Source organism: Heteronotia binoei, chromosome 21 (assembly GCF_032191835.1).
Source record: "Heteronotia binoei isolate CCM8104 ecotype False Entrance Well chromosome 21, APGP_CSIRO_Hbin_v1, whole genome shotgun sequence".
Lineage (NCBI taxonomy): Eukaryota > Metazoa > Chordata > Lepidosauria > Squamata > Gekkonidae > Heteronotia > Heteronotia binoei.
The window spans coordinates 186,302,069-186,314,477 of record NC_083243.1 but is presented as its reverse complement, the minus strand read 5'-3'; the positions used below and the strand labels follow the sequence as shown (position 1 = coordinate 186,314,477).

Genomic DNA, 12,409 nt, shown 5'->3' with positions numbered 1-12,409 from the left:
CTGCCTAAGATGATAGAATGAAGATCTGGCAGTGGCTGCCACCTGGGCCTCAATGAAGGCCCCAGGAGAACCCCTAAACTCTTGAACCTCGAAGCTGGTGCTAAAGGTGCCCCATCGAAGGTCGCTAAAGGGATATCTCTTCCCAGGCCGCCTTGGCTTAGGTAGAGAACCTCCATCTTTGCTGGATTCAATTTCAGTCGACTTTGTCTGAGCCATTTCACAGCGGCTTGTAATGCCCGATCCAGATTTTCTGGGACGCAGTCAGCCTGGCTGCCCATCAAGAGGTAGAACTGGGTGTCATCTGCATATTGGTGACATCCCAGCCCACAGCACCGGACAATCTGGGGGAGGGGGTGCATATAGGTGTTAAATAGTGTTGGGGAGAGAACCACCCCCTGAGGCACCCCACACACTAGTGAGTGTCTCCAAGATGACTTCTCCCTCACTGCCACCCTCTGTCCCCGACCTTGGTGAAAAGAGAAAAGCCACTGGAGGGCAGAACCCTGAATCCCCGTGTCAGCAAGGCGGTGCAACAGCAGCTGGTGGTCGACTGTATCAAAGGCAGCCGACAGATCTAATAACAACAATACTGCTGATCCGTCTTGATCCAGATGTCTTAGGAGGTCATCCAAGAGGGCAACCAGTGCCATCTCCATCCCATGTCCCGTGTGAAAGCCGGACTGAAATGGGTCCAATGCGGAAGTGTCATTCAAAAACCCCTGTAGCTGTGCTGCCACTGCCCTCTCAATGACTTTGCTCAAAAAGGGCAAGTTCGACACCAGTCAATAGTTGGCCAATTCAACCGGGCCTAAGGATGGTTTTTTAAGAAGTGGACGAACCACTTGAGGGGCATAGGAAAGGTCCCTTCTGTCATGGACCTATTAATGATCTGCTGAAGTGGCACCAATAATTCCGTCTGGCACGCCCTTATCAGCCAGGACGGACATGGGTCCAGATCACATATTAACATTTACACTGGAAAGAAAAGGTAATACTTTTTAACTGCCATATCCTACAAGCTCTCTCCTTCCCCCAAATCCCTTGACCATAAACCTGCTCATATTAAGGCCAAATTACATTTTATAAACCAATACCTAGAAAAAGAAATACAGTTTGAGAGAAAATGGGTAAAGTCAACTTTTTCCCATGCCTGTTGTCTCCCTGCTCAAAACTGCTCTCCAGCCACACCTCCTTTGGCGAGTTCCAAACAACCATCAATGTTCCACTGCACTAGTGGTCCCCAACATGGTGCCCATGAGAGCCATAATGCCCATCATTTTCAGAAAGTGGATGGGGCTTAGTGGGCCTGTTGCTCAGAAAAGCTTCTGATTGGCCACTGGAGATTTCATTGGCTGTGCAGATATTTTAAAGCACAGCTATGACAGACTGCGCTTTTAAAAAAGAAATCAGTATACAAACACAGAAACATAAACAAACTAGAATAATCTAAATCATACATAAAAGAAACATGAAATATCAACAACAACTATAGTCATTTACAAACATATACATAAAACAGAAACAGATTAATCAAAATTATACAAAAAAACCTGCAATCAAATCATTTATTTATATTGAACTTACTTATATGTCTCCTTGATTAGCACCTCTATTTGAGCATCTTCATTATATCTGTTCCATCCATATCTGACTATATTTTTATTATCAGATATTATAAATATAGGTTGCCTGACAGTTTTCCTCGTTTTAAATCCCCCCCGCAGAAATCCCTGGTCTGATGTGGTTAGAAACCACCTTTGGAGACCTTAAGAGTCAGTTAAAAAAAAGAAAAGTACTGGTGTTTCAAGATAAAATGTTTTGGGTACTGGAAAGAGTGTACCATCTTTCTGGAAACCAAAAGAGCCAGAGAATACTCAAAGTATCCTGAAGTGTTTCAGAAAACAGTGGAACAAAAGCCTCTCAATGTAAAGATTTAAGTAATTGTGAAAAGCTTAAGAAACTCTCATTAGCCTGAAACACAAGAATTGACAACTGTGCATGTACTGATTTTAACTTAGAATTATCTATATTGAATTACCTCAGCAATTTTCAACCCCTGATTCCACCTGTTCCTTTGTCTTGACGATAAATAAGATATTTTGTTATTTTGAATTTCAAAATGCCTTGAGTGTCACTTAAGTTTGTCATGATCCTAGGCCTAGTGAGGCCTACAAGCTCCAGAGAAGCCTGCCTAGGAGTTACTAAAGGAAGCCTACATTTCCCAGGATCCCATCTGTCCCTCTGATTGGGTGGCAAGGTTATGGAGGGGAACTAGCCCAGAGAGGGGTGGGACTTTGGAGGAGAGCATAAAAAGGGCCAAGCACAGACAGGGTGTGTTCTTTACTGTAGAGGCTGCAGGCAGAGAGGTTCTCTGTCTGAGAGGTTGCAGACAGAGAAGGAGTGCTCTCTGGAACAGGCAGCAGGAAAAGATCCCTTACTTAAAGAAGGTACAAGAAACTGAATGTAGCTATACCGGATGTCCGCTGCCCCAATGTTTTAAATGCCAAATGTTTTAAATGTTTTAATGGTTTAATACTTAAATTTAAATGTTTTATCTTTAACTTCTATTTATGTTATATTTTTGTGTTGTAAGCCGCCCTGAGCCACTTGTTGGGAAGGGCGGGATAAAAGTCATAAAATAAATAAATAAAATAAATTAAAGGGGTGAATTTGGTATTAGAGCAGGGACTATCTAGTTAAACATGTCAGGGCTTCTGTTTATTGTATCAACCTTTACTGTTTCATATTCGCTTTAGCACTAAATCTTTATCACCCACTTACTGTTTTAGAGCACTAATAATAAACTTATTTTGTTGTTATACTGCCTGAATTCTCACGTCTCCTTGGCAGCGGTTAAGAGGATTTACTCAAGGGGAAGACAGGGGTGGTTGGGTACTCTGGGCCCTCCCATGCAGACCCTTATCAGAGTGGTGGGAGCCAGCAGAAGGCCCTCCTAGGCCCCTGCTCTGTGACAATGTTGTTTAAGTTAGACAGGGCTCCTGATCCTTCACTCAGGTTCCTGGGCTGAGCCAACAAGCAAAATATCACATTGTGACAAGGTAGGATAGACAGAGTTCTTCACAAAGAAGAAAATACTTTACTAGGCTGGCTCAGTCAGTAAATGGAAAGAGAAACGGAGGAAAAATCTTGCTTGTGAGGAAGGGAAGCGGACAGGGCCGTCATAACAGCTTTGACAGCAGCTGTTACCACTGTGCGATGGAAGGTAAGTTGTGGCAGCTATTTTGTGGCTGACTCCACTTTTTGCAATAGCTATCATGGCAGCCACCTGTGGCTGCACCCATCATACTGTGTCAGAATTCCAAAGGTGCTCGCAGGCTCAAAAGGGCTGGGGACATCTGCAGTATACATATATGTACATAACATCATGTCAGGCCTTAAAACCTTGACAGCGTCACGGCAACAAAATCCTGAAACATCTTTCACTGTGCTATTTGAAACACAGACTGAAGTTTTTAATTATTTGGATTCACTATCTAATGATCGAGATAAGCATGCTATTATCGCAACAACTTGTGGATATGTTCATTATATTCTAAAATATATCTTGGTTATTCAAATACTAAAACTCACCAAAAGTCGTGAAACTTTGCTTTTTGTTTGTTTTTTACAAATAACTGAAACTTATACGCGCAGAACTTACAACTAAAGTCCTAGGAGAATCGTTTCCACCGTCTTCTACTCTTCCCAATTCTTATGAAGTTGTATCAGAAGATCCGAAGAGCTATTCCTACTGATATCCGCTGTTCAGGATCTTTGGCAGAAAAAGATCTTTCAAAACAGCTCCTACCTAAGATCACTTAAATGGACGTCACTGGGACAGAACCTGGAACCTTGCGCATGCAAATACATTCTGCACCACTGATCAACAGGCACACAAGTTCTTACCAGTGTGGATCAGGCTCTGTAATGAGGCAGGATTCGCAGTGGTTTCAGAAAGCAGAGGGGGGGAACCTCATGCCCACCCACACCTTTCCAGAGCAGCTAATAACTCTTTTCTACCTTATTCCCCAGGTGCCTTGAAACATAGCACAACACATCCAACAGGGCTTTCTAGACACTCAAAAGTTCAGGGAGCTCTCTCAGGTATGCATGGCTTGTTTCAAGACACCTAGGAAAGCTGGGTGGGGAGCAGTGGTCAGCAGCCACAGACAATGCTTCTTGTTGAGTCGCCACTGAATCAGAGCCACTTGCTTTATACCAGTGCTGGGGAGCAACAACTGGGGGAGGGTTTAGCCTCCATGCCTTGCTTGTAGACCTTCTGAGGGCATCTGATGGGTTATGGGCACCTGGTCGTCAAATGGACCATTGGCCCGATCCAGCACAGCTGCTTTGCATGTTCATTCCTGTGCAAAGACCCAACAAAACAATCTTAATCCACCAATTACTAATGTTTCCTGAAATGCTCAACCAGTTTCTGTTCTATGCCCCAAAAGACTGGTATGTTCATGAACTATCCAAAAATCACACTGTAATGCTGTCAGGGGATTTGTTGCGAAACCCTCTTTCATGACAACAGGCTCAGTTTCCAGCACAGAGCATACATTCAGAGAAAACAGCAGCAACAGCTATTTCATATTTAAATCTCATAACTGCCCACCTAAAAGGGACAAAAGTCTTGGGAAAATGCCTAGTGGGGCTCACGAAAAACTGGACTTATATTACCGAGCCCTGGGAAATCCCTAAAGCAATAATTCTCGATACAATTACCACAATTTTTACACAAGGTCACCCCAGTTTTGCTCCTGCTTCTGTTTTCCCCTCATGCCTAACATTCCAGAGATTCAAAAATATGAAAGCACAAATCATACTGAAATGTGAAACAGAGAAAATGATGTTTACTGCAGGATACAGATCATTTCATAGCACTGGTGGGATTTTAGCAAATTAGTGATATTTATGCAATCTTTTTTTTAAAAACTCTTTAGAGGTCTCTCTCACACAAGTATGTTGATTAACTTTATCTAATTCCTGAAGGCCAAGAGACCAGAATGCTGTTTGATTAGTAATTAGAGCCACCAAAGAAGAAGGTGCTAAGGCTACGGATTTCTTAACCTTAATTATGTAATCAGTATTGTACATTCACTTCTCCAGTCCCCATTCCCAACTCATATAAAATCTTCTAACCCAAGGGTATCAAACTCATTTGTTATGAGGGCCAGATCTGATATAAATGAGACCTTGCTGGGCCAGAGAAAATGGAGTTGGGAGAAGACTTTATAAGGATGATAAAAGCAATATATACTGAACAACGTGCAAGGCTATGTATAAATGCAGACCTTACAGAAGATATGATAATTAGTAAAGGTACAAGACAAGGGTGTCCGCTCTCTCCACTGTTGTTTATAATGACACTTGAAATTTTGCTGATACAAATTCAAGAAGACAAAGAAATAGAGGGATTAAAAATAAGAGGATTTACTTACAAATATAAAGCACTTGCAGATGATATAATGTTTATAAACGAAAATCCAACTCAACTAACACCCTTGCTGTTAGCTAAAATACAAGAATATGGAGAATTGGCGGGATTTTATATAAATAAAGAAAAATCAAAAATTCTAGGTAAGAATATGCAAGTAAGTAAACAAAAGGAGTTACAAAAGCTAACGGGTTGTGAAGTTACCTTGAAGGTAAAATATTTGGGTGTGGAGATAACAATGAAGAATATTGATTTGTTCAAAAATAATTATGAGAAGCTATGGCGTAAAATGGATGAAGATATGTTAAAATGGAATAAACTTAATTTGTCATTGCTGGGCAGAATAGCTGCAATTAAAATTAATATTCTACCAAGAATAATGTATTTGTTTCAAACTATCCCGATTGTGAAAGACAGTAAACAATTTAATAAATGGCAAAGAAAAATTTCAGAGTTTGTGTGGGCTGGGAAGAAACCAAGGATTAAAATGAAAATTTTAACAGATGGCAAAAGAGAGAGGCGGATTCCAATTACTAGATTTAAAATTATATCACGAAGCAGTTTGTTTAGTGTGGATAAAAGAATGGATAATGCTGTTAAACAAAATGGAAATAAATTTGGCTGGCACGCTTATATGTATTATGGGGAAAAAAAGATGGATGTTTTTTTCTCTCACCATTATATAAGAAATAATTTGCTAAATACATGGATGACATATAAGAAATATGGAGATGAGAGAAAACCGTCATGGATAGTGCCAGCAGAAGTAATAAAAATAACAGCTGAGACAGGTGAAGAAAAGTGGTTGTCATATAATCAACTATTAAAAAGACAAAGTGGCAAAATAGAATTGAAAACTGCTGAAGAGCTGAATAATAAATATGATTGGTTCCAAATGCAACAAATAAAGAGCTTGGTGCATAATGATATTAAAACGAAAGGAATAAGAAAAGAGCAAACAGAAATGGAAAAAGTTCTGCTTGGAGACAATGAAAAATTAATTTCAAAACTATATAAATTACTTCTAAAATGGTCTACGGAAGATGAAGTAGTGAAATCTCAAATGACTAAGTGGGCAATTAATGTAAATAAAGAAATACAGATGGAAACTTGGGAATATTTGTGGAAGAACTCTATGAAGCTTTCGACGTGTCATAGTATTAAAGAGAACTGTTTTAAAATGATGTATAGATGGTATATGACTCCTAAAAAGTTGGCAAAGATGAACAATAAGATGCCAGATAGATGTTGGAAATGTAAAAAACATGAAGGTTCTTTCTACCATATATGGTGGACTTGTGAAAGAGCAAAAAAGTATTGGCAGATGATTCAACAAGAAATTTCTAGGATCTTGGGATATGAATTTAAGAAAATTGCAGAGACTTTTCTGTTGGGATTACAAATGGAAAAATTTCCAAAAGAAGATAGAACTATAATTTGGTACTTGCTTTCAGCTGCTAGGACATTATATGCGCAGTTGGGGAAGCAAGAGAAAATACCAGAGAAATGGGATTGGATTGTAAAAGTTATGACATGGAGTGAAATGGACAAATTAACAAGAATTTTAAGAGACTATGACTTAGAGGTTTTTAAAATGGAGTGGAAAAAATTCAGAAGATATGTAGAAAAAGAGTGGAAAATAAAAGGACATTGGACAATTTTTGATAATGATTAAGTCTTAGAAGGAAGAAGAATGTAAATTTTTGTTTTTATTAGTTAAGGGTACCTTTTAATATTAGTATTATAAGTAAATAACACCGGTGGGGGTCAAGTAACGGGGGGAGGGGTGGTTAGAAAGTAATATATGGGATAGATAAAAAGAAGTTATTAATGATGCAAGAATAAGATATTGTTACCATATGTTACTAAATAAAAAATTGTTTTAACCAAAAAAAACCCCATGAGCTTCCATTATTTGGGGCAGGGACTGGCTGGTGGTCATGAGGGCTGGATCCTCAAGACTCTCAGCTTTAACACTGATCCACAACTGGGACCTTATCTCATTACTTTTCTGTAGTTTTCACTTTTCCCAGATGAGTTCTTCCTAATTGGAGGAAGTTTCCCGATGGCCAGCTAGTTGGGAGCAATGCTAGGCTCCAATAAGTGGAAAAAGCAGTCAGGAAAACATGCCCTTTTTAGTGGCCAGTGCAGCAGATTGCCTGGGAACCAGCCATGATTTAAAAATCCAGGAACAGCCGAGAGGTGACAAGCATTCCAAGGGGCAGCATTAGTTGGAATTGGGGCTCCAGCACTGGCTTCGATGCTATAGCACTAACTGGGGTTTGGTCTGGGTTGTGGTACCAGCTGTTTCAGCTATCCAGAGGGTGGGCTCTGGTTCATGAAGGTTCTTAAAGCATCCCCCCTCAAATTCTCTCCAGTTACCATGTGGCTGCATGACAGGTTGGAAGCCGATCCTCTACACTCTCCCCTGTTTGCACTTTATATGTTCAGTGGCATGAACTTATTCCAACTGTTGTTTACCAATTGGGGCTACTTTTTTAAAGGGTTCCCAGGGCAGTAACTGTCGGTTCTGCTTCCAGAAGTTATTGTGTGTTCTGGGGTGCTCAGGTTTCATTTTGGAGACTTAGTATATGCTTTTTAATAGAACACATGGGGCCACGCCTTGTTTTATTAGGATTATAAGTAACTCATAGGCTGCTTAGTTTATAGTTAAATTAGGTTTAGGCTGGTTAGCTTTGGATAGGATATAGAAATATTGTAAGTTAATTCAGTTCACTCACTGGTATATAATACAAATACAAATATAGGAATAAGCTAGACAATAATAGTATAAGTTTTGTTTTGTTTTTAAGTAGGAATAAAAACACATAGAGAGAGGACACATGTGGGAACTACCTCTCAAAGTATATTAGGATTAAAAAATGGCAGAAGGGCGCAATCAGGGTGTAAAGGGGCAGCCCAGCCCAGCCCCATGCAGGTTAAATGGTGATCAGCTATCATCAGCCCTATGTCATGTGTGAAATGTTACGACTCTAGTCTGTGTGAAATGTTACTGAGATTGGGTCCCACTTACAAGTCCGTATAGTTTGGATAAAGTACAATTCAAAATGCTGTATTATACCTGGGAATGAGTCATCTTTTGGCTTTTGAGACTGAAATTTATTCATCATATGAGCACTGGTCCACTCCTAAAGGGATTTTTGGAATACACATTCTGACTGAAGAGGAAATTGTTTCAGGAGACGTGTGTATTCTGGAACTTATACGTTGGATAATCGAATCTGTATTTCTTTGCTTTTGTATTAGGCATATAGAATCACAGAGTTGGAAGGGAACTCCAGAGTCATCCAGTCCAACCCCCTGCACAATGCAGGAAACTCACAAATATCTCCCCCTAAATTCACAGGATCTTGATAATAATAATAATAAATTTTATTTGTATCCCGCCCTCCCCACCTCGGCAGGCCATCACTGTCAGATGGCCATCTAGCCTCTGTTTAAAAACCTCCAAAGAAGGAGAGCCCACCACCTCCCGAGGAAGCCTGTTCCACTGAGGAACTGCTCTAACGGTCAGGAAGTTCTTCCTAATGTTGATCCGGAAACTCTTTTAATTTAATTTCAACCCAATGGTTCTGGTCCTACCTTCTGGGGCCACAGAAAACAATTCCACACCATCCTATATGACAGCCCTTCAAGTACTTGAAGATGGTGATCATATCACCTCTCAGTCGCCTCCTCTCCAAACTAAACATGCCCAGTTGCTTCAACCTTTCTTCATAGGACTTGGTCTCCAGACCCCTCACCATCTTCGTCACACTCCTATGGACCCATTCCAGCTTGTCTATATCCTTAAAATGTGGTGCCCAAAACTGAACACAATACTCCAGGTGAGGTCCTACCAGAGCAGAATAAAGTGATACCATCTATACTTCTGTTGATACAGCCAAAATTGCATTTGCCTTTTTAGCCACCACATCACACTGTTGACTCATATTCAGCGTATGGTCCACTAAGACCCCAAGATCCTTTTCGCACATACTACTGCTAAAACAAGCCTTCCCCATCCTATAACCATGGATTGGATTTTTCCTACCAAAATGCAGAACTTTACATTTATCCCTGTTAAAATTCATTTTATTGGTTTTAGCCCAGTTTTCCAGCCTGTTAAGATCATCCTGTATCCTGTTTCTGACTTCCACTGTATTTGCAACCCCTCCCAATTTAGTATCATCTGCAAACTTAATAAGCATCCCCTCTATTCCTTCATCCAAATCATTTATAAAGATGTTAAACAAAACAGGTCCCAGGACAGATCCTTGAGGCACTCCACTTGTCACTCCTCTCCAAGAGGATGAGGAACCATTCACAAGCACTCTTTGGGTGTGATCTGTCAACCAGTTACAGATCCACTAACAGTAACAGGATCCAAACCACATTTTACCAACTTGTCAACAAAGATAGTATGTGGAATCTTATCAAAAGCCTTACTAAAATAAAAATAAACAATGCCTACAGCATTCCCCTGATCCAGCAAGGTAGTCACTTTCTCAGAAAAATTAATCAGGTTAGTCTGACATGACTTGTTCTTGAGAAACCTATGCTGGCTCTTAGTAATCACAGCCATCCTTTCTAAACGTTCCAGGACTGATGGTTTGATGATTTGCTCTAAAACTTTTCCAGGTATGGACGTCAAGCTGATGGGTCGGTAGTTACCCATATGCAAGAAACAAAGGTGGCTACCATTCTGCAATCTGTCACCCTAGAAGGAAATGACATGAAAAATATCTGATTTCATGGCCTGCCATCAGCTCCTGAGACTGATCTTTTAACCTCTCAATATCAGTTCATCGTTTCAGCATAATTGCCAACTACCATTCGCACGCCAAAGCCTAACCCAATCTAATACATTTTAAAAAGCCCCACATTATTCCTCTTTCAAACATGAGTAAGCAATGCCGCGGAAAGAAACTATAGTTCTCTCATACCGGTAAGTCCACGCTGACATCAGTCCCATCCAGTAAAGAAACACGGCATGTAATTATGGATTTTGCATCTCCAGCAGCAGGGATATGAGTGGCAGCTCGCTGAGCCTCTCTTAGTCGCTCCTTTTCAGCATGTTTGCGCATAGACCGGCGCCCCAGTGTTCGTCGAAAGAAACTCAGCATCATTACTAAATAGGTCAAGAAAAGAAGTTGTAAGCTGAAGAAGAGAAAGATGAGTGTCTTGCAAACAAACTGTTCCAAAGCAGTCAAGGTCATTACACATTCCACTAAGTTTCTTGGTGTTCCTGTATCATGGGGGTGGGGGGGGGAGTTACAAAGATACATATTCAGAAATCACATATCCTTAAATTGCCACATCCCCTACTACTCATGTATGTAGGTTAATAGCTCTCAGAAGTACTGGTTCTACAAGGCATATGGAAGAAAACGCATACCAAGAAGACTCAGTCGATTTACAGCTGCCTTAAAGTTGCTCTCATTGTATGCATATGCAGATTCTTCTAAAAGGACAAATGACAACACTAGAGTTTTTAATTTTTTAAAAAAACTAAAGAATCTTTCAACCTTAAAGACTCTTTCCATATCTTTCAACCATAAGGTCTCACATTGATGGCAGTGCTTGTACTGATGGTGGGGTAAAAGCGTATTTGGAAAGGGAACATTTAGAACAGTGCTCCTCTAAGAATGGTAAAAAGTTGGCAGATATAATTTAGTGCCAGCTATGTTATATCCAAGCTTGTTGTGGCATTAAATAGGAATAGTTGTTCACAATAATGTCAGTTTGTGGACTCCAGTATTTGTTAAACCCATAGCTTTAGGGAACAACAGTTGCCATGTGAAAGGGGGAAAACTGCAGGGAGAATTGCATTTTTAGTGAAGACAAAAAAATGTTTTCTGGCCTCTCTACAGCACTAGTTTTAGCATATATTTATGAATACTTTGGGGTTCCCCTAGATACTGCAGGGTCTTCAAGATCATCCCACTAATTCACATTGCTGACTGTAACAATAAAATGGAACTGAATATTAAACCCTATTTTTACTATGAAGCAGATTCAAGCCTGCAGACAGATTCCATAAGTTTCTGAGGTAGTGAAAAGGTGATAATTCACCCACAGACGTTACGTTACGAGTGCTCCAGAGTTTGCACCTTGCGTGACTCATAGCTGAATCCAAACCATCTGGGTCTCTGACATAGTTTCATCCTCAATCATGAGCCAAAAAGGATAAACCAGCACACACACCTTTTACCTTCTGTCTGTCTGAACTTGCCTGACCACATGCTAGCGCTCTGAGCGGCTGGAATTCTTAAAAGGTCAAGTTAGCACAACTGGAAGATTTAAATTTTAAACCCCTCCAGAAATATTGCTTGTGGCATAATCCGTAGTAATATGGCAGCTTATTACAATATAATCCAATAATATCTTCCCCATTCACAACATTCATTCCACCCAAACAAGAGAGACATTTTCATTAACAGCAGCTTTGTCTGGACCTCTCAATCTAGTTCAAAATTTCAGACAGTCTGAAATCTTTACATAGTCACCTGCTCTACAGTGATGCAGGTCAAAGCCTAGTGCTGTCTGCTGCGACCAGCAACAGCTCTTTAAGGTTTTAGGCAGAGGTCTTTTCTTTCTCGGCTGGAGATATCAAGGGCTAAAATAGGAGTTTTTCCATGCTCTACCACTGCACTTTCCCACACAGAACAATTGGACAGCATGACTTTATTCAAAAGAAGCCCAACAATGCAGAGTTGCAGTGGATTGAAACGGCATTATTTAGCATGTGTGAAAGTGCCCATTGTTTAGATCTGTATGGGAAGAGTCCAAAATCATTCCACCCGGGGAAACTTTCCACACCTCTCAACAGACTGATATTCATGACTGGACACGAATGATAACATACCACATTAACGGATCTTACCACTTTCATTACTACATTTGTGTGTTGAACCACGATGTTTCCCACAAATACCAGCACAGAAAGCCTGCAGCCTTGCATGCACA

General features: G+C 40.4%; 1 protein-coding gene across 1 annotated transcript in view; it reads right to left on the bottom strand.

The window, feature by feature from the left end:
- The window catches only part of EPB41L5 (erythrocyte membrane protein band 4.1 like 5), a 125,103-nt gene extending 114,507 nt beyond the window's left edge, over positions 1-10,596 (bottom strand). Inside the window, exon 1 of the mRNA XM_060262450.1 lies at positions 10,387-10,596. Coding sequence (XP_060118433.1) covers positions 10,387-10,569 — 183 coding nt within the window. The 5' untranslated portion in view covers positions 10,570-10,596. The remainder of the gene's footprint in view (positions 1-10,386) is intronic.
- Positions 10,597-12,409: the final 1,813 nt, after the last annotated feature.